At 32.5% G+C, this 22,872-nt stretch overlaps 1 protein-coding gene across 19 annotated transcripts in view; it reads right to left on the bottom strand.

Annotated features, from left to right (window-relative positions):
• The window catches only part of OXR1 (oxidation resistance 1), a 458,416-nt gene that overhangs the window by 53,883 nt on the left and 381,661 nt on the right, over nt 1-22,872 (bottom strand). For all 19 annotated transcript variants that reach the window (XM_070630802.1, XM_070630806.1, XM_070630803.1 and 16 more), the window contains 3 exons: nt 12,909-12,991; nt 8,350-8,457; nt 7,000-7,113 (listed from right to left, as the gene is read on the bottom strand). In XM_070630802.1, coding sequence (XP_070486903.1) covers nt 7,000-7,113; nt 8,350-8,457; nt 12,909-12,991 — 305 coding nt within the window. The remainder of the gene's footprint in view (nt 1-6,999; nt 7,114-8,349; nt 8,458-12,908; nt 12,992-22,872) is intronic.

Here is a 22,872-nt window from a genome sequence, read left to right as displayed (position 1 = left end):
TTAATAAAATATTAATAGATATTTATGAATACTTGTTATGTTTATGTGTTATATGAACCCATGTTGCCAATCAAATGAACTGGTGAGCTTAACTGCAATACCATCCCCCCTTCCTTTCAAATATTCTTGTAAACTATTATAAATGTCCAGAGGGGAAAAAAGCCAATGCAAGGCCATTGGAAGGCCTCCTGCAAGCTGGCACAAAGTTATCAACAAAGTTTGTGTATGACTGTTCAGTTACTTCCAAATCCAGGTGACAACATTATCTACTATATAACCATATTATTCTCAAAAAGTGTCAAGGTACAATGTCAAATGCCTTCCTTAAATGAAGATATACCTCACTGAACAACATGATCTCTGAGGTCCCCTCAAAGTCCCAAACTCTACTACTCAGTAACTATAGCAATCCCTATTTGTCAATGTAATCCTATTAAAAAGAATACATGAGATTAGCCTAGTAAATGCTAAAAATATAGCACAAAAGAGTAAATCTTTTAAAAAAAGACCAAAGGTGTTCAGAGGAATCATAATCAGATCTCATTATAACTTACATACATGTACATTACCCAAAGTATCAGTATCTCTGTGTCGCTGGTTTTGACTGGTATTTAGGATTCTGATTATTAATGCAGGGATTTTGAAGCTCGTTTGAGTGCTTTCTGAAGCTCCTTTGTGCAATTTTGTTTTAGCCACTATGGATGGAAAGGTCCTTAAAAATACGGAAGTATAAATATCTATCAAGCCTCAATTATTGCCCCAAATGTTCAAACGTGCAAAAGCAAAAGCATTGCTAGGATAAATGACCTAAAAAGGTTGACTCATCTTTTTTTGTACAATATGACTAAATGTTATACAATATGATTTGTATAATATTCTTATAAATAATTACCATAAACTAATTAGCAACTCTAAACTTTCCTCCCATCTTGCCTTGGCTTTATAAAGCTTTTGCCCCTTTGTGACTGAAAATATGTAGAAATGTTCTCTGATAACACATAGGTAAGGCATAGGAAGTTTGAGGAGGAAAAATCATACAGGGACAGAAATACCAACATTTATATTTATTTCATACATATATAATTTAGAAGAAAATATTTACTTTTAAAGAAACATGTATTTCTTTATTCAACCCAGTAGATATGATAGGTGCCATGTACCTCCTATAAATTATTATGTTTAACCCCCTCTCAGAATTTATTTAAATTTCACTTCTTAAGACCAAGAATTTGAGGATCTTAAAACCAACCTCCAGAATAAAATAAGATACAAATAAAAAATAAAACTATCAGAGTGAAGGAAAACTAAAATACAATTTAAGTGTTGTACTTAGGGCTTTGGATCTGATTGAGATTTTTAGCAGCTAGGTTAAAAACTAAGGTGGGATCAATTTTTAAATTCTAGTTATGGAAATGATGCTCCCATTTAGAACCTAGAAGAAAACTCTCACTCAGTAAGTTAACTATTTCTTATTAGTAATGTTACAAACATAGGGATTTTTTCTATATAAAGAAGTGCTTTCCTAAAATCTACATAAATTCAAAGCTTTACAACGAAGTCCTATTTTTTCACATATTAACCAAAAAATTCTGTTCTGAGAATATGAAGGTCTGATTACAACGTCATCTAAAAAGTACATATTAAAAAATTACATTTTCCTAATAAATTGCTAATATTTAAATTAAGTTTAAAAGCACCAAAACTAAATTATCTAATATATAGATGCTATAATTTAGCTTTGATGCTATATACAGCATCTATATATAGATATATCATATATAATTTACATATTATTTATATATGTATTTAGAGTTATTTAACTTTATTATAATATGTAATACATAAGCTTATGTTTATTATAAAGTATATATATTTATACATTAAAGTTTTAGTTTAAAAGCATGAAAGTTAAAATTATGACATTTATTACATATAACAAATATATTTTATATACTATATAATTCAGTGATTTTGAACTTAAGTTTAAATATATAATATTATAGAGAGAGAGAGAGAAAGAGGAGGAGAGGTAGGGAAGGAGGGAAAGAGGCATATTTGTGACTAGTTGAAGGATGGTATATGTGAGGACAATTCTTGAAACATATTCAATATTTAACTTCTTCAAACTTTCTTGATATTTCTAACTAAAATTTGTTTTAACGTCTTCTATGTCTGCTATCATAATTAATGTCTGTTTTCAGGTATACTGGTATATAACTTCAAGACGTCAATGAATTATGTGATTAGTAGGATTAAAATAGAGGGGTTTATTTTACTAGATTTCACAAATATTCCCCAGCCACTCAAACCTCTGTAAGAAATTAACTTCACTCTTCTATATATCTTCTCAACTATAAATAAAAAAAAATTCACTGAATGTCTTTTAAAAAAATCTTATTTGACTAGAGCTAGAAAATCTTCTAAAGTTCCCTTTTTCTTAGAAAATAAAGGAGATGAAATTCTATAATATAAATTAGATTCTATAAAATAAATTTTGTAATTTTCTTGTAATTTTATAACAGGCAATGTTATGGGTTGTGTCACTCAAGAAGATATGCTGAAGTCCTAACCCCAAGTACCTCAGAATGTGACCTTATTTGGAAATAGGGTTTCTACAGATGAAATTAGTTAAGCTAAGGTCATACAGGAGTAGGGTGGCCCTTTAATCCAAATAACTGGTTTCCTTATATGAAGAGAAGACCACTACGTGAAGACACAACACAGAGAGAAAGCCTTGTGACTACAAAGGCAGAAACTGGAGTGATCTAACAAGCTAAGGAATGCCAAGGATTGTAGGCAAACACCAGAAGCCAGAAGAGGCAAGGAAGGGTTCCTTGGGGCCAACAGCTTGATTCTAGACTTCTAGCCTTCAGAACCATGAGACAAATTTCTGGTTTAAATCCACCCATTTTGTGATCCTTTATTATGGTAGCCCTAGGAAACTAATATAGGCAACTAATACTTTTTTAAGTTATATAAAGAGAAGAACAACATATTAAAAAGTCCAGAGAATCTGAAATGCTGGGGGTAAAGGAAAAGCAATGCTTTTGTTCACCTTTTAGTCATTTTAAATAATATTTCTGAATTATCTGCTATACTTTTATTTTTGCTTTGGTCAAGCAAAAATTTCCTACATTACTTACACACAGTTCTTTATTACATTCTACTTTTCATAATTTGTGACATATTTTTAGGCTGTATGTCACAGAGAATCTGTACTGCTAGTCCTCACCATTTCATCAATGAGGCAGTTCAAAAAGTGGTTAAGAACACAACACAAAATCTGGACATAGACTATCAGGGTTTAAACCTCAGCACTATCACTCACTAACTATGTGATCATGTGTAAATTGCTCATTCTCCTCTCTATGCCTTAGTTTCCTCTCTTTTTAAGTATAATAGTAGCTATAGCAGCATTATCGCAGGCTATGCTTAAAAAGATCCTTTTCGTGTGCCCAAGCTCTATTGCTACTTTATGTATTTTCCTTCTGTAAGACCTTCTATGCATTGCAAAGACTCTTAACAGTATTTTTCCAAAATTATATTTTCTTACCACCATATATGCAATCCAATTGTTATAAGTATTCTACTTTTCTTATGATCTTTTAGATTTATTAGATAGAGTATACTGAAGATCTTAAAGAGAATACAACATCCTTCATTGGAGTACATTAACATAATAAGCATAAATAAAAACTATTTCAAATTATTTCGTTTTTCCACATTACTTATTTTAAACAGTTTTCCTCTGAATTTCATCCTGAAGATATCACACTAGTAGTTTTCGCCCAAAATGGCATTATTATGAGAATTTTTAAGGTGCAGAGAGGAGAAACCAAAGGAGGTAAAACAAACAAACAAAAGGGTTCTATATTTATAAAATGTTAGATTTAAAGAGTCTTACAAGAAGATGATAGTGCAAGGTGGCAGCTATTACTACACTCACTTATAATGATTAAATATTACTTATCTCTTATTTATTGAGAAGTAGTAATGTTTGAGTTATAAGTCTCCAGCTATGAAGTGGTAATAAAGAACATAGGCTCTGGACCCAGACTACTTGGGTTGGAATTCTAACTCAACTGCCAGCTAACTGCATGATCTTAAACACAAATTACTTAATCTCTTTCCCTCAGTTTCCTCGTCTATAAACTAAATACTGTACTGGTCAGGTACTGGAAGAAACAGAGGGCACACGAAATTGAATAATTCTAAGAGAGTTTAATAATAGAAATATTTACAAAAGTATGCACTGTCTCTGAAAATCTAGGGCAAACAGCAACAGAGGCTTCATTATCATGCGTAGGCCTACAGAGGTAAGGAGGAGAAGCAGATGCCTAAACCTAGAGACAGACAGGGTTCTGTGGAAAGGGTTGTCTGACAGGTGATAAGACGTTGAAAATGTAGCCACTCTGGGGTGACCTTGTAGGGAGGGAGCTAGCTCAATAAATATGCCCCTGCTTCCTCATTTTCTCTGATCTTCTGCCAATGCTCTTGCAAGGCAAAAACCAACAGAAGCAAAAGGTCAAGGGAGCCAGTTAATGTCTATTGCCCAAAGGAGGCTAGAGAAGGGTGTAGAATGGATCTAGAGGGGAAAACAAAGACAGCCAGGCCAAGTGCTTCTCTCATAAGTTTGACATTAGGCCTAAATAATACTACTTTTAAAGTGCTTAGAATTATAACTGACACATAGTAAATTTTAGCAATTTATCATTTACCTACTCTCACTTTGGTTTTACCTCCTTCTATGTTTCCTCACTAATATGTGAAGAAAAAACACGGAAAAAATTGTTTGACCCTGGAAATCTCGAAGATAATATTTTTATGTAAAAATAAATTATTTAAAAAACCACTGCAATCCTTTATGCTAAAAAACCCAGGAATATGAAATTTTAGCCTCATAGGTAAGCCACTACAAAGCTGAAAATTCAGAAAACCTATCAGTGACTAATAGACATACAAATGGAAAACTTTGAGGAAAAACATATAACGACAATGCTAATAAACATTATTTTAATTAATATAATACAAATATGAATTATATCTAATTAAACATAAGATGCTTGCTTCTAAGGGACTTATAGGTAGAATAGGAGACATAAGTCCAATAATTGCAATACAGAGATAGAAGCACTTGAGATATGTAGAGAGTTATATAGGGCTATTATCTTGGAGTCTAGTAATGAATATATTTCTAGGCAAAAAAAAAAATACAACTAAAGTTTAAAAAAATACAACTAAAGTTTATAGCATTCTGTTTAGTAATTATTTCCTAACTACTGCCCACAATTAGAAAGCAGGTGATGGCTATCATCTGGGTAGAGGGAACTTCAAGAGTTCTTCGGTGTCTTACCTTTTTCCTGGATCCATCTCAGGGAGAAAGAATTTATTCATATGACTGGTTATATTAAAGAATACTTTCTGGGTCATCTTTGACAGCAGCTGAGTCACTGCAGGTTAAAAGGTCATTCATGTGGCTGCTTTATTCTCTCCTTCTCTTTCACCAATATGGCAAAAGTGAAGAAGAGAATATTTTCACATAGGAGGAGGCCTGGCCTTGTTGCTTCCTTGGAGCTTCAGCACTCTCTTCTCTTTGATCTTTCAATAAAGCCAGTTGGTAGGCAAACTTGGGTTAAAGCTCAAGGAAAGAAAGGGCTCCACAGGTTTCTAGTCAGGCAAAATGCTACAGTCTAGCTTTTAATTCTCCTTTAGGGTTTGAAACACAGCTAAATTAACCTAAGGCTATACTGCTCTCCTTTATCGTTGCCCCTTATGAGTACATCTCTTCGTAAATCCCATGGAAAATGGCATGGCCATGTTCAAAAAGGTATTCTTGCATCATTTGGTCCAGCAATACCTATCATTAGAACCTGACATCATTTGTCATCAATGATGAGGATAAATGTAATATATTCCTTTCACGTGACCGCATTCTAAAGTACAGCATTGTCACATTTATACAGATAAGATATCCAACAAATAAACATTTGAAAAAGACCCCACTTGGCTCTCTCTCTCTCATACACACAAACACACAAATACATACACAAATACACAGAAAAAAATCCCCGGGCAAGAAGAAAAATAGTTATCAATAATATCATGTACTTCACAAAAAAAGTGGAACTAGTCTAAATACTAGAGTTTAGAAACTAATAATGCCTAATAATTTGTAGGCAAATTAATATTAATACTTTGTGCTTTGTTACCAGTGTGCTATGTGATATTCTAAACTGTGAGTGCAAACCAGGGCAGAGAAAAAAAGGATGCCTCCTAAAGTCAGCAGAGCAACATAGAAGAATCCCACAGGAGTCTAGCCATTTAATGGAGAAATAGCCTTTCATATGTAAACACAATTGTTAGGTCATTATGAAAACGGGAAATGATAATTATTAATTTATACAGAAAAGGCACAAAAAATATAACTCCTTTCAGAGATTTTTTAATGAAAATAATTCAAGAAAGTATGGTTCTTTGAAATTCATTTGTAAAATGTAACTTATAGAGAATGTTTTCATTCCTTAAAAATGTTAGATAAATTAATCCACTATTAATTGCTCAGAATTAATATTCAGAAGAATGACTAAGATGATGACAAATTATTTTTTAAAAGGCAGTGTATTAAAGATGAACTCAGTTCTAAGTACTATATAAATATTCACAGAAACTAAAATAAAAATCACATTGAACATGGACTTCATATCATGATACTTTCAAGTTTGTTAGATAAAACTCTTCTTTAGTTAATACATTATTTATAAGAGAAAGTTGATGAATATCTTTCGATAACCACCATCACCAATAGTAAGTCAATTGAAGCTGCCTGGTTTAAATAAGAATGCTTCACTCTAAAAACTGGGATTTACAAATTTAAGTAACAAAATAAAAAGTAAAAAATTTCTTTCTAACCATAGTCAAAGTAGGATTAAAAAACCATGATGATATATACATATACAGTGAGATTTCTTCAAGCTATCTTTGAAAAGCAAGGATACGTACAGTGGTCTTATCAAATTCAGCCTCAGACGATGTTGGTGACAGAGGACTTATGGGGCTTAGAGATGGAGAGCTCTCAACACTGGAGACATATTCAGGATCAGGAACATATAAAACCTGTAAGAAAACGTTCACACAGGATTCAGGAAAACTGAAATATTAAACAGATGGTGTTCTATAAACAAGTACCATTAACAAAGACCTTCAGCAATAAATAGAAAAAATAAAAATCTTCAAATTAAAAGAATATTTCTCACCATAATAATTCTAACAAAGTAAGAAAAAGACATTTAAATTCAATTTAGACAAGTTGGATAATATATACTGGATAATACATACTGTCAGGGAAAGGTGGGAAAAAAATAATTCTCATACACTGTGGGTGTTCCTCGTATAGGACAATCTGGCAATAGCTAGCAAAATCTAAAATGCACATATCCTTTAACTCAGCAAATTTACTTCTAGGACTTTACAGAAATACCTGCATATAAAGAAAAAGAGATATGTACAACAGTGTTCCCTACAGTAATGTTTACAACAGCAAAAGAGCAGAAACAGCCTGAAGCTTATTGTGCCTAAGCAGTAATTTCTATCAATACAGTGCTACACTATACACACATTAAAAAGTCTGAGATCAAGTTGTGCTTAAGTAGAACATTTTCCAAGAATCAAAGTTAAATTTAAAAAAAAAGGCTAGAATATTTCTGGAAGGGGATACAAATTGATAACTGTGGTTGCTTCTAGAAAAGGAACCTGGAAGTCTGAGATACGATAACTTACCTCTAAAAATTAATTTTATCGATCATGTACATGTACTGCTTTGAATATTTTAAAAAGCTCTTTAAAACTGTATTTGAAAAGACAATACACAATTATTTTCAATATGTATTAAGAAAAATTTGGATTGGGGCCGGCCCCATGGCATAATGGTTAAGCTTGCGTGCTCTGCTTCAGGGGCCTTGGGTTCACCGGTTTGGATCCTGGGCATGGACCTACACATCACTCATCAAGCCATGCTGTGGCAGCGTCCCACATATAAAATAGAGTAAGACTGGCATAGATATTAGCTCAGCAACAATCTTCCTCAAGCAAAAAGGGTAGGATTGGAAGCAGATGTTAGCTCAGGGCCAATCTTCCTCATAAAAAAAAGAAAGAAAGAAAAGAAAAAAATAAAAATTCATGTGGATATAAGTGACAGTTAATTTTCTCTTCTAGAGGCAATATGATTTGTTCAAAGCATGCAAAAAAACCATTCTTCTTAAGTTTTCTATATTGTTACCTATACTGCAATGCATACTTTCTGTCTTGCTACTTAATGATTCTAAACACCAATGCATTAAAAAACATATATACCTGTCCAGTAACAACTGCTCGGGAGAATAACTTATTTAACTGAACAAGTTCGTTGGGCGTTGTATCAAATTTCAGGGCTATACTATTCAAAGAATCCCTTGATTCAACCTGTTTAAAAGAAAAAATAAATTATTTTAACCTGTTAAAACAGAAAAACTAAACTATGAGGTTTGATGATCATTAATATGTCTATGGAGCAATCTTACATTTGATTAATAAGGGATATTTTCATCTTTGGAGATGAAATAACTTGAGAAATTCTGTGTTTTGTTAGTAAACGGTCTCAACCTATTACGATACAGAGTATATGCTTTATCACAAGACATCACAATTACATGTGGGCCTCTACTTCAAACAATTTCAAAATACAAAATATAATTTACAAAATACAAACAGGTGATTTTTATTTTACAAAGGCTTTAAAACAATACACTATTCTTTTAAATAGTTTCTAAAACTTATGCAACTTCTGGAAACATACAATTTCATTTTAGCGAAGTATGCCTATATTAAACTTAAAATGCTATTTCTAACGATCTTTATGTATATATTCTGCTATTTAAATGTATAAATTAGAACACATATCTGAACCAAAGTTGAGTAACTGGTTTCTGAATAGTCAGTATATTGTAATGATCATATTTATAGAAATCTTAAGTCATGGGATTTTTCCAATTATCCTGAAAGAAAAAGTAATCTGATCAATCAATATATTCCTTTAGAGTCCTCTATACATAGGCATTATGAGAGTTCTGTAGAGAATAAAATTAAGTGCAACTAAGTCATTTGTATGCAAGGGATTTACAACCTAGTTGGAAAATAAGAAACACAAAAAAGCTTATATAAAAGACGAAAAGCAATTTAAATAAAACAACAAATGCAATAAAAGTGTTGAGTATGGAAAGAGCACCATATTTGTTCCAAATTGTCCAGGAGAGACTTTATAGGAAAGATTTAAAGCTAGATTTTGAAGAAGAGGTAGGAATTTTGAGAAGCAGAGAGAAAGAAAAGAACATTCAAAGTGAAGACAAGAGAACTGACATGTTAGGAGACAGAAAAGTACAAAACACATTTGTGGGATACTATCTCTTCCTCCTAAACCATCCAGAGTATACTTATGAATTTAGGATTTTAGGAAGGTGAGAAACTAAAAAGAATGAGATTGAAAGCATATTCAGAATTAGGCTATAGAAGATTTTAAAGGTCAGAAAAAGTAGATATGTATGTGGGTGTAACAAACAATGAATATATATATATTTTTAATGGTCCTGTAAAACCAAATTTATGCCAAATACATGGGTTAATAATCTATCTGTGCTTCCTTCCTTCTGTGCAAACTTCCCCATCTATCCAATAAGATGCTATATCATCTACCTTATTGAGATAATATATGTAAAAGTTCTCTGTAAACAAATTTATTTTGCAGTAACATCTGTAAGTTTACAAAGTATTTTCATATTAATTACTACACATTTTACCCTTACAAAGACCCTATTGAATGAGGTGATGAAGGTAATAAAAAACACTAACGTTTATAAAGCAAGTAAGATACATGGCCGGAGTGGCATCTTAGATTAGTGGCAACAGGTCTAGTATTAAGGGGACAAGAGAATGGATGCAGAAGATCCAATGTAATACTACTGCTGTAGATCAGATTTAAGATAATAAAAATGTAAAGAAAGAGATGAACGCGTAAGATTTTTAAGTAAGACAAGAGAAAACACTCACGGATTGAAGGAAGTTGTGACGATGGTAGTAGTAGAAGTAGATAAGGGGAGCAAATGTTAATGAGCAACTGATGCTGAATCCCAAAATTCTAACCCGGATGAATAACAGACTGAAGGGAAATGGAAATAAGAAAATTGAGCACTAGGCAAGGATGCAGAAGGAACTGGTATGAGGTTTGTTTCAAATTGTTAAATATGAAGTGATAGTAGGAAACGTAAGCATCTAGAAAGGTAGGAATAGCAAAGTTTGGGTCTCACTCCACATAATTTATATAGTAAACTTCTTAAGCTCTCCAAGCAATGGAATGTAAATGGACAAGTGAAAAGAAACAAGAGAGGACTCACATTTGGAATCAAGAAGAGCAGAACAGCCAACAAAGGAGACAGGCAAAATGATAGCAGTAACACCAGGGCAATGAATCATAATGATAGCCATATGTAGTACAATTAGTTTCAAAAACAAACAGAGAAAGGAGGGGAGGATATAATCAAAGAAATAATGGCTATTTTCCAGAATTTATGAATGATATGATTCCTTAGACTGAAGAAACAAGATAAGCAAGATAAAAATTTGTCTGAATCTAGACTTATTATAATGGCACTGCAGAACTGTAAAGACAAGGAGGAAACTTCAAAAACAATCTAAAAAAAGAATAAAGACCGTCTAGAAATGAACAAAAATAAAAAGGCAACAGAGGGACATAAGACAGTGGATTATATACTTAAACTGCTGACAGAAAGTAACTGCCAACCTAATAATCTACAGACAGCTCAACAACCAGGAATGAGGGTGCAATGAAGACTTTTCAGACATTGCCTGACTATCCATTCACAGTTCCTGAGAGAACTATTAAAGGACCTTAAGAAGAAAAGTAAAACCACAAAGAAGGAACAATGAGCAGGAAGCAACAACAAAGAAAAGACTGCTGGGTTTGATAATTAAAAAATCATTAGTGACCTTGGAGAAAGCTTTTTCAGTAGAAAAGTATAGGGATATTACATTAACTAGGAAGAAAATGATAATGTATAGCATTTTCAAGGTCTACTTTTCCTAGTGAAAGTGATTTTACAATTAAAAACAGTATGTGTGCATGCATATATATACACACACATATTATGATTTTAACTTTAAAGCTACCTAAAATACAAACTAATTTATACTATATTTAGGGGGTCTGGAAATAGATTTAAGCTACATCATAAATATTTTAGAACAAAGACAGTTTGAGAGTACTTTGTGATAGTAAATATTTTATTTTAAGAGAAATATAGGGAAATATTTTCCTAAATACAAAAATCATGTTTTATATGAAGATTTTACAAATTATAATAAGAACAGAATATAAGACAATAATATCTCACTCAATTTTACAATCATATTTGTTTCTTTCTTTTAGAATTTGGCATAAGGAATATAACATAGAATTAAAAAAATAAAGTCTAAACAAAGAGTGCTAGCAGATGTTTTATAACCTTGTTGATCAATACTTGATTATTTCTCAAGGCTCAATTATAACATTAAGAAAAAAAATATTCTCAAGTTTCAATTAACCTTCCACTAAAAATAATGGTCCTTAAGTTGAATTTAATTTTGCTACAGGTAATGCAAGTTCTATTGAATTACAATAAAAGAATGGTAAACTCCTGAATTTAAAACTAACTAAACTTTTACAGTTCTTCACAATCACATGATTACATGTGTAGATAACATCTTATGCCTCATGCCTATAATCTTATGCCTTAATAATAAACGCTAATGAATACATTAAATTATATTACCCAATATTTTACTGTTTGAACATATTTTCTCAATTTCTCAATCATGCAGAGAGGGTACAAGCACACTCAATTTAAGTTTATAACATGCTTTAAGAAGAAATTCTTTTGATAGTAGTAAATATAATTCTACCCTAAACTACATGGTTCCTAACCTTTTTAAATACTTAAAATCTCGAATTGTCAATTATACAGTATAGGAAAACAAGTGTAACTCAAAGTTTTGAAAATTTGTTCAATTTTAAGGATTCATGGAAAATAAGACTCAAATCAAGACTGCTTCATGATGACACAAATGCATAAATTGTTTAAAATTGCTATTTCCTTCTTAATACAGTTATATTACACAAACAATTAGAAAAACACAAAATAATACAAAATTGAGCTGAGCTAAAAAAATTGCTTTATAACATGTTAACACTATCTAAATAAACAATATATACATTTAATAAAAGAAGCAGTACACTACAGACTAAAGTTAATTTCTCACTTCAATTTTTCATAGTATCCAGAAACGTGAAAAGCTGACTCCAGGGAGATTTGAGGATAGAACATAGGAGAAAGCCCCATTTTCAGAGCTAAATAAACTTAGGTATAAATCACTGCAAATAATCTAATGTGAGAGGTTATTCTGGAATATTAATATCAACTTGTTTTTTAAGTCTTCTGTCTGCCATTTTCATTATCATTAGCACTTCCGGGAATATAATGAAGACCACATTTTTAAAAAACTATTTTCCTAAAAGCCTGACCTAATAAAAATTATTGGAGCACAGGAACTTTGACTCCCAGTAAATTATCATCTATGTTACGCTGAATTTGCTGGAATAACTATCATTGTATCACACAATAAAATTTCTCTTCAAGAAAAAAAATCCTAAAATATAATCAAGAACTCAAATATTATTATTAATAAAAAAGTTATCAAAAGTGAAGCACAGATTTTTTAAAATAAGGCAATTAATAACCCCTGTCTTATTTATAGTATAAACAAAGAATGTCCAAAATAAGACTATTGCAAAGATAAATCAGCTTTTTCAAAAGCAAATAACTTACAGCATACTCAATAGTGCCTTTAGGTTTCTGAAAAGACATTCGTCTCCCATCTTTCTTGTCTAGGGTCTTCTTTTGGCCAGTGTCTGAAAAAAAAAGATGAGGTAAAACTCCTATTAAATTCATTTTCCTTTCAGAGTAATGTCAAAGACTGCTAAACAGAGCTCATTGGACACATATCTACTAGATCTACCAGTAATAACAGTTTGTTCCCTGGGGTTCTCGGCTCTAAAATACAACCAACAGTGGAAAAAAGCAAATGTACTTCCTCTCTGCCTGTTTTAGGAACTGACCAGTATGAAACACTATAATAACTAGAAGTCAATTTAAAACATAGTAACTGTCAACAGAAAGGAAGTTATTAAAAACTAAATTATGGATCATTTCTTTCAACACATCTAACTCAATTATAATAAACTATATTTGAAGATATATATTATTATTATTATTAACCAAACCAAGTCTGAAAAATGTATCAGCAGTCCTCACAGGAGAAAATATTTATATTTCTACAATCATAGTTAAAGATAGAATCTTCTCTATGGAATTATTTTAAATTATTAAATTCCTTTTTTATATACCATGAAGTAAAATAAGATATGCTTCCATATATAAACACACGTTTGTGTATTTCATCTCAAATAAAGTGTCAACTATTTTTCACTTGCTTATCAAGACACTTCACTTGAACACGTCATTATCATCAAGATTATGCTATGTGTTTCAGTTTAAATTTTGCATTAGTGTTAACTTTCTCATCTATAGTTCATGTAACAATGATTGCACTGAATTGAAAAAATACTACTCCTATTTAGACAATTTAGAATGATTAAAATCAATCTCTAAAAAACTAATAAAAACCTAAACCTTCAAGATAGTAAACATAGCAAAATGCTATATTCACTCCCAACATTTTATAAGATTAAAACGATAGTGTTCAAAGAAAACATTAGTTCTACCTAAACCCAAATAAACTAGAAATTATCTAGTTCATTGTTCTCCTCCTATCTAATCTTAATTGACATTTTGACCATGCTAGAATTTGTTTATATGTACCTAATTAGCTCAGTTGGGTGCATGGTTCTAATGAAGCACTAATAATAAAAAAAAATAACATTAATAATCAAGTTTGAATCCCAAAAAAGTCAGTTGACTCTGCAATGCTTAAAACAGCTGTCCTAAAACATTCGTGATCACCCAGGCTAAACCAAGTCTCTGTTATCAATCACATAACATCTTTATGTCTCCTTCATAACATTTGGCACAGTTATAAGTTTCTTTTTTAAATCTCGTCCACTAAACTGTAATCTACAAAACACCATGATTGCTTTGTTTCACAATGCCTCCTTGGCACCTAACAAAAGGTCTGACACACGGCAAGCATCCAATTTGAATGCACTAATGTTCTGAAGCAACAACCTGACTGTATCTAGAACTTCCACAATTCTTATAAATTGGCATTAATTTTTCCATAAAGAAAAGTATGCATAGAATTATGGTTCAGCCATTACAACTCTAGGGGGAAAAAAAACCATGTATATGAATATCCTACTTTTATATCCTAAATATTTAAAGAACTCTTAAAAACTGAGGGGAAAAAAACGAAAACTCACGAAAATAGGCAAAAGATATGATCAGACTATTCACAGGGGATGTAAAAATGGCCCTTAAACATATAAAAATATGTTCAATCTAACTCATAATTAGAGAAATGAAAATTTAAACTACACTGAAATACCATCTTACCTACCAGATTGGAAAAAATTCACAAGCTTGACTATATACTGTTTGGCTGTAGAAAAAGAGGCATTCTTCTACATTTACAGCGGGAATGCAAAATGGTACAATTCTTATGGAAAGAAATACTACTTTTGCTTATCGCTATATTCTAACTTTTCTCCATTGAATAGCATATATTTAAATTTGATTTTCTAATAATAAAACATTAAAACTATTTTAAAATAAAGTTTTAAATAGTTATTTAGTTCTGCTATTTCATAAACAGCAGAGGGAGCCAAAAACACTTTCCTCATTTTGCAATTTAAACTTCTTAAGCAATGCAAAATACAATTATAGACTACTTTTAACTAATAAAACACATCTCTCCTTAATTGATTTTAGGAGTTACCATTAGTCTACATTTACTTGCCTAACATTAGTTTCTCAATCTCAAGAGTTCATTAAACATTTAACCACAATCAAGTTTGCAATTGCTCCATCGTTTTTAAGAGTGCGCCATGGAGCGAAGTTCAGAGCAAGAAAACTAATATAACAGCTTTCCACAGTTGAAAGTTTGAAACGAATTGAAAATATTCACTCTAATAACCTAAAATTATAAAATATTTTGTAACAATTTTTATTATAAAATAGTTCTAAATTTTAATTACCAATATTAAAACATTTATTCATAAATATAAGTACCAAAGCACAATGAAATAAACTGATCATTCTCTTCTATCAATATGAAAATACAATCACAAAGTCACAATATTTGAGAACTGAAAGTGATCACAGTTGTCACATAGTCTGGTCTCTTACTAAGTAACTTTATAATACCCTTTTAAAGTCAGTTGTCAGCAAAATATGAATCTAGATTGGGAGTACAAAGAGGAGAGGTCTTATTCTTTCTCCTCATAAAAGTTATTACAGTTTAGAAATATATACAAATTTTGATTTATTTAATCATCAAAATAATAGTTAACATTTATCAAGTACCTAGTACATGCCAGGCACTGTTCTAAGCACTTCACATTTATTACCTTACCTAGTTCATCAACTCTATAAAGCAGGTATCATTTTTACCTCCATTTTACAATGGAGCAAACTAAGGTACATTTTTGGTTATTACAACTGGGAAAGTGTTACTGGCAACTAGTGGGTACAGGCCATGGATACTGCTAAACAATGCACATGACAGTCCTCCCATAACAAAGCAAAAATGTCAATACTGATGAGGTTAAGAAAACCTGCTATATATCCACCACCTAATATTATGCCTGGCATATAGTTAGGTGTTCAATAAATATTTGATAGATAAATGAATATACACAACTTTCTCTGAGATATAGTTATCTTGGTATATCGGAAAGAGCAAGGGAGTTAGATTTTACTCCATCATCACCAAAAGCAGAAACTTAATATATGTAATCTAAAGCAATTCCCATCTAAACTGAGTCCTACAAGTTTTGATACCTGTGTTTTAATAATTCAGTCCAAAATATTATATGATTCTACTCTAATTTCTTGTTTTGCTATTTGGAGAATATTGCTTAATTTGCCAATCTATGACAATTTTTAAAATTTATCTTTTGGTTACTGATTTCTAGCTTAATTGAACTGTGGTGAAAGAAAATACTCTAAAGAAGTTCAAACCTTTGAAATCTGTTGAAAGTTGCTTTATGAGCGTATGTAAATTTAGTAAATGCTCCATATGTGCTTGAAAACAATGTGGATTCTGTACTATAGGGTAGTGTTATCTGTGTGTGTGCGTGTGTGTGTATGCACACACACACACACCTGTCTCCACATGCATCATATTCAAATATTCTATATCCATATTGATTTGCTTTTGTACGCTTATTCAGTAAATTACTGAGGGGGCCTTTAAAATTCACCACTATGATTGTGGGCTATTTGGTTCCTTATAAGTCTCTTTACTTTGCTTTCTACATTTTGAGACCATGATATTAGGTTCATCCAAATGAAGAATTGTTATATCTTCCTAGTAAATTGAATTTTTCCTCAGAATACTTTTTGCCTTAAAGTCTGCTTTGTCTGATATTAATTATATCAACTTTCTGTCCATTAGTGTTTGCTTTTTCTTTCTACATGCTTTCAGCCTTTCTTTACCTTTTTGCTTTAAATGTCTCTCTAAACCAGGGCCTTTTTATTTGCCTATTTGTTCTATTTTATTTGCCTGTTCTATTATTCTCCTTTCTTGCCTTCATTTGGAGTATTATTTATTAATTTTCTCTTTTCTCTCATTAATTTGGAATATATACATTCTTTAAAGATTCTGTTAGCAATCGTCCAAGAAATTACAGCCTGAATTACTGACTTACCACAATCTAATATTTAACTAGCACTTTTATCCTCTTCCTGGACAATGCAAGGACGTTTAACACTTCCAAGATTTATATACAATTGTTATTAGATACTTTAATTACATATATATATCTAAAAAACAGTATAAGACATTTTTCAAGCCAGTAAATATTCATTTAGTTTTACCCTCATATTTACCATTTTTATGGCATCTCTGGGTAATTTCACAGGGAACAGAATTCTAGGTTGGCAGGTATTTTCCCCTGCCTTTTAGTTTCCACTGTTTCTGTTGGGAAATCAACTGTCAATCTTATTGCTACCTCATTGAATATTTGTTCTGATCCTTTTTAAGATTTTTCATCTTTGGTGGGATCTATATTGATTCTACTAGGAGTTTGTAGGGATGCTTGAATCTGTGAATTAAAGTATTTCCTCAGTTTTGAAGTTTTCACTCATTCTCTCATTAAATTCTGCCCCATTCTCGCTCTTCTCTCCTTTGGGGACTCAAATATACATACATTAGAACTCCTTATTATATCTTGTAAGCTTACACTCTCCTATATTTTCCATTCTTTCGTCCTTCTCTATTTGGGATATTTTCTTCTGACCTATCTTTCAACTCACTAATTCTCTTTTCTGTGGTGGCTAATTTGCTGTAAAATACATCCAGAAAGGCCCTAATTTGGAGGATTACATTTATCAGTTCTAGAATATCCATTTTTCTTTTTTATCTTACCTTTCTACAAAATTCTCAACACATCTATTTTAAATCTGATAACTATGACATCCAGAGTTCCTGTGGATCTGTTTATATTCTCTGCTGTTTCTGATGTCTTGTCATTTGCCTAATTATATTTTGTGTGTTGGATACTAAATTTGCAAAATTGTCTGTAGACAGAATTTGACTCATAGAAAAAGCTGTTTTCTCCAGAAAGGATTAATATTTGCTTCTGCAAACACCTGAGAACACTAACAATGCCAGATCTTGTTAATGAAGTTATAGGAATGATGATTTGAAGCTGAGTATCATCCCACAAGAGCCTAGCTACTTGTTTTTCTGTACTCTAAGGTAGAGCATTTTGGGGTCCTAAGTGAGAAGAGTTCACCCCTGCCCTGTGGTGGGTCTTGTACTCTGTCCCTGTCCCCTTTTATCCACAGTTGTCAAAAGCACCTCTTAATCTCTCAGTTCCTGCTTCTGGAATCAACACTCACCCCAGGGAAAAAGCAATCCCAAATTGGAGCTGCTCTTCCTTGGGCCTCTGTCCTCACTCAGATCCTAATCTAGTCATATCAGTTAGCTTTCTGATAGCCTCGATAGAATTAATTGTTTTGTTTTGGACCAGCTTTTTAAATTATTCTCAGGATATTTCAAATTATCTAGCTTGCTATTACCAGACTCAGAAGTCCTAAAAAATATTTAAGCAGAGACTTGACAAAGCAGTATCAGAACTTTAAATTAAAGATCATTTTGGTAATAGAATGAAAGGCAAACTGGAGGAAGAAAGCAAGCCTGGAAATCAAAAATGAAAACAGTATGACATCTAGTTTTAATCTATTAAAAGACCCATATTATAAGTGGATATTATAATTTTGGTAGCAGCTACTGATAAGTTTCATGATCTAAAAACACTGAGCTGGAAGTCAATATTTTCAAACACAATAATATAGATTTTAAAACTTTAAAAGCATCTAAACTAAAAAGAAATGCTGATAATAGCTTTTCTAATTAACTCATATCCTCTACAGTAGGTAGTATAGGAAAAAAATGCCTATATTTTCAACCTTTCACTTGCTATAGACTCCTTATCCATAATCAAACCAAAAAATCCCCCAATTTTTCTTCAACTTTGTAAGCACCCTCCTCTAGATATCCCCCTGTCTTTCTACTTCTTTTGACAGTTGAACTTTTGGAAATAAGAGTCTACTTTCACTGTCTTTACTCCACTACCTCCTACTGATTCCACAATGCACTGCAATGGCTTCTCTTCCCAGATCACTAAACCTGCCTTGGCAAAAGAGAATAAACTAAGTGGCAAATTTGATGGGCTTTTTCAATTTTATTTTATTTGATCTTCGTGAAGCATCCAACTAATCCCTTCTCAATGATCATCTTTCCCTTTATCTGGTAACACCTTACACTCCCACTGGTCTCCTATCCATTACTTGTTCCCCTGTAGTGCCTCTTTCCTCTAGCTGGCCAAGGAAACTTTTGGTGGCCCGCTTCTAATTAAAATGGTCCCTGATATAAAGTTTTATAGAGCCTTGCTACTTGAAAGTGTGTTCCAAGGACCAGTAGCATTGGCATCACCTGGGAGCTTACTGCGAATACAGAATTTCAGGCTTCACTCCAGAACTACTGATTCATGACTGATTTGCATGTACAATAAATTTGAGAAGCAACTAGAGCTTTTAAAAGGATCAAACTTGCAGACCGAATAACCAACAGAAGAAATTCTTCCATACATAACTCCCTACTCATGACAGTAACACTAGCAATTTTTAAATCTCTGTCAAATCAATATAATTGTTTTCTAAAGTAATCACTGTAATAGACTACATTACTAAGTGTCCTGTATTCCTCCCTGGGGAGGAATATAAAATAATCTGTACTATCCCATTGATGTCAGACATGGCCATGTGACTTGCCTTGCCCAATGAAACATGAACAGAACTGATGAGTCTTCCAGGTAGAAGTGTTAAGACTCAACATTGTACTTATGAGCCCTCTTTTCCCTCTATCTCAAGACCAGGGCTATTCTATATAGTGGCTGCTCCATCAACATGGAGCATAGAGGGAAGACGTTAATTCCTAAAAGTGTATTACACATACACATATGTGTGCACACAAATCTGGTCATTCTCATTTCTGCTCCCTGGTTAAATTACAGTGATTGGAAAATAAATGAAGGATTCTGCAGGAGTTCATGCATAAAAAGCAAATCACCTACATACTAGGTAAACAAGGAACTCTAGCTTGCTTAAGACTTCTTTCCTGAAACATTATTCAATGCCCATAAGACTGAAATTATGCCAGCTGTATCTAAATAAAAACTCCAGGTATGAGGAGGACATGTCAAAAGGACTAGTGGGGAATACTGAACAATAAAAGTTATTAAAATGTAGTTGAAAAAATGTGAATGTTACAAATATGGGAAAGGTAAAAACAATATAATGAGTAAACATTAGAAGGTGGGGAGGCTATGGGAGATGAAACTGATAATGTCATCTCAAAGAGTTAAATATATCTCACCTAAAACTGAAGCAAGAATGTAACGATAATACGAACCTCTTAATATTTTTTCAGAATCTGCTTTAGACACACCTTTTAGGGAAATACTTTCATATGGCAAACAAATATTATCTTTCAGTCACTCTTTCCTTCTAACCATCCATGCATCATTCTATATGTGTATATACATAGATAGATAGATAGACTAGATCTTGACAATAATGCCTACCCTAATATTAATGATGTCTCTGGATGGTTGGATTGGAGGTGGCTTTTAAACTTAAATTTTTGCAATGTATGACTTCATAGTTAGCATGCATCAGTTTTACCAAAAAAAGAAAAAAAATTCTTATAAAAGACTGTAAGCAAATATACCAAGATTCTACCTTCAGCATTTCTCTCTCAAGCATGTAAACACGCCTTCTTTTCAAGAACTTTTCATCATCAGCTCAGTTTTCTTAAGGTCTCAATCCTATCCAGAGGCTGGCATACAATTTACACATGCATCTCTTTTCCTAACCTAAATCATAAAACAGGTGCATGCCCAAAGCATTTGTGAAAGTAAAAAACAAAACCCTGCTAAACTCATCAAGACTCAGCAATTTGATTGAGAGAAACATTATTAAGGAAAATAGTGGTTTTTAACCCTACCTACACATTAGAATCACCTGAGAAACTTAAAACTGGGTGAACTTAAAGATTTTGGGGGTCGGCTCCGTGGCCGAGTGGTTAAGTTCGCGCGCTCTGCTGTGGTGGCCCAGGGTTCGGATCCTGGGCGCGGACATGGCACGGCTCGTCAGGCCACGTTGAGGTGGCGTCCCACATCCCACAACTAGAAGGACCTGCAACTAAGATATACAACTGTGTATGGGGGGGTTGGGGAGATTAAAGCAGAAGAAAAAAAAAAAAAGATTAGCAACAGTTGTTAGCCCAGGTCTCAATCCTTAAGAAAAAAAGAAGATTGGCAACAGTTGTTAGCCCAGGTGCCAATCTTTAAAAAAAAAAAAAAGATTTTGATTTATGATCTACTTTTTGATTATTGTCAGATCTTAGAGATCCGATGCTTAGAGTGGGGCTTTGCCATCAGAATTTTTAAAAATCTACCCAAGGAATTCTAATGTGCAGTCAGTGGTGGTGAGATCCATTGCTCTAGAACAATGCTGTCCAATGAAACTTTTTGTGATAACAGAGATATTTTATATCTGCATTGTCTAATATGGTAGCCACTAGCCTTGTGGCTTTTGAGTACTTGAAATGTGAGCAGTGAGACTGAAAACTGAATTTTTAATTTCACTTAAATTAATTTAGACAAATTAATTTAAATTAATGCTTAGTTGCTACCATACTGGACAATGCAGATATAGAATCTAGAATCCAAATTCCTCAAATCAATCCCTCACTAGTCACATTCCAAGTGCCTATTAGTCACATTTGCCTAGTGGCTACCACACTAGATAACACAAATACAGAACAATTCCATCATTGCAGAAAATTATATTGAGTAGCACTGCTCTAATAAATTTAAAATCTAGAGTCTTGACTATATGACCTAAAATATATAGTTTATAAACTAGCACCTACCCCTCAGTTAAGACATAACACGAGATAACTGCCTATTTGGATTAACTGCTTTGGCTTTGCACAGAACTGCTTTTACTAACTTGAATTTTGTTGTTACACCATTAAGCTGCATTAAAGAATGGTGTTTAAGAAACAGGTTTTTGAAATTAGAATCTGTGTTTACTATAAAGATGGGGAGGATACTTTTAGCTATATTACAATTCCATGAGAATTTTTTCTTTTTTTCTCACTGTCAGGAATAATTGTGTTTCTCCTTCCTGCCTAAGCAACAGGTTTATCTTTATTTTAGGAACACTGTAATTAATGTCTGATCACATTTCCCTTTTTTCACTGATTGACAGAAAACAAAAGCAAATTTTTGGCCTTTCTCTAATACGTGAATTTGACCTTAAACCATGCCCCTTTTGGATACTAGTATCCTTTATTCATTCAACAAAATGTATCAATCAAGAGTCTCTTAATGTAAGTTTGCTGGTGGCCATGAAGGGAGCCTTTTTACACAGGAAATAATTATTTGCAGTTACCTTACTTTTTAATTAATGTTTGATTTATTGAAGCACAAACACAAAAACCAAGTTTTCCCTTAAGCCTTCAACTATAAAGTGAATTCTAGTTATAAATCTGGTAAATTTTAACACACTTTTTAAGGTGCTGTTGATAGTTGATCAACTCACACAGAAACTAAATATCCTTATATAATCCTATTTATAATCTTGGGTAAATTCTCTAACATACACTAAACTTCATTTATAAATTTACTAATTTCTATTTTAAACACTTTAATTGCCACTAACAAGTAAACAATTCTAAGAGCTTAACTCTAGGAAATACATTACAATAAAGGGATTTGTGTGTGTGTGTGAGGAATATTGGCCCTGAGCTAACATCTGTGCCAATCTTCTTCTATTTTGTCTGTGGGATGCCACCACAGCATGGCTTGATGAGTGGTGTGTATGTCCGTGCCTGGGATCCAAACCTGTGAACACTGGGCCACACGAACTTAATCACTGTGCAACCAGGCTGGCCCCTACAATAAAGTTTATTTAAAACTTTAAATAACTTTCATGAATGTTAATTTCTCTTAATCATTCCAATAGTTTCTAAATTTAGCCA

Source organism: Equus przewalskii, chromosome 8 (genome assembly GCF_037783145.1).
Source record: "Equus przewalskii isolate Varuska chromosome 8, EquPr2, whole genome shotgun sequence".
NCBI lineage: Eukaryota > Metazoa > Chordata > Mammalia > Perissodactyla > Equidae > Equus > Equus przewalskii.
The sequence above is the reverse complement of the archived record's forward strand: the minus strand, read 5'-3'. Positions and strand labels throughout refer to the sequence as shown.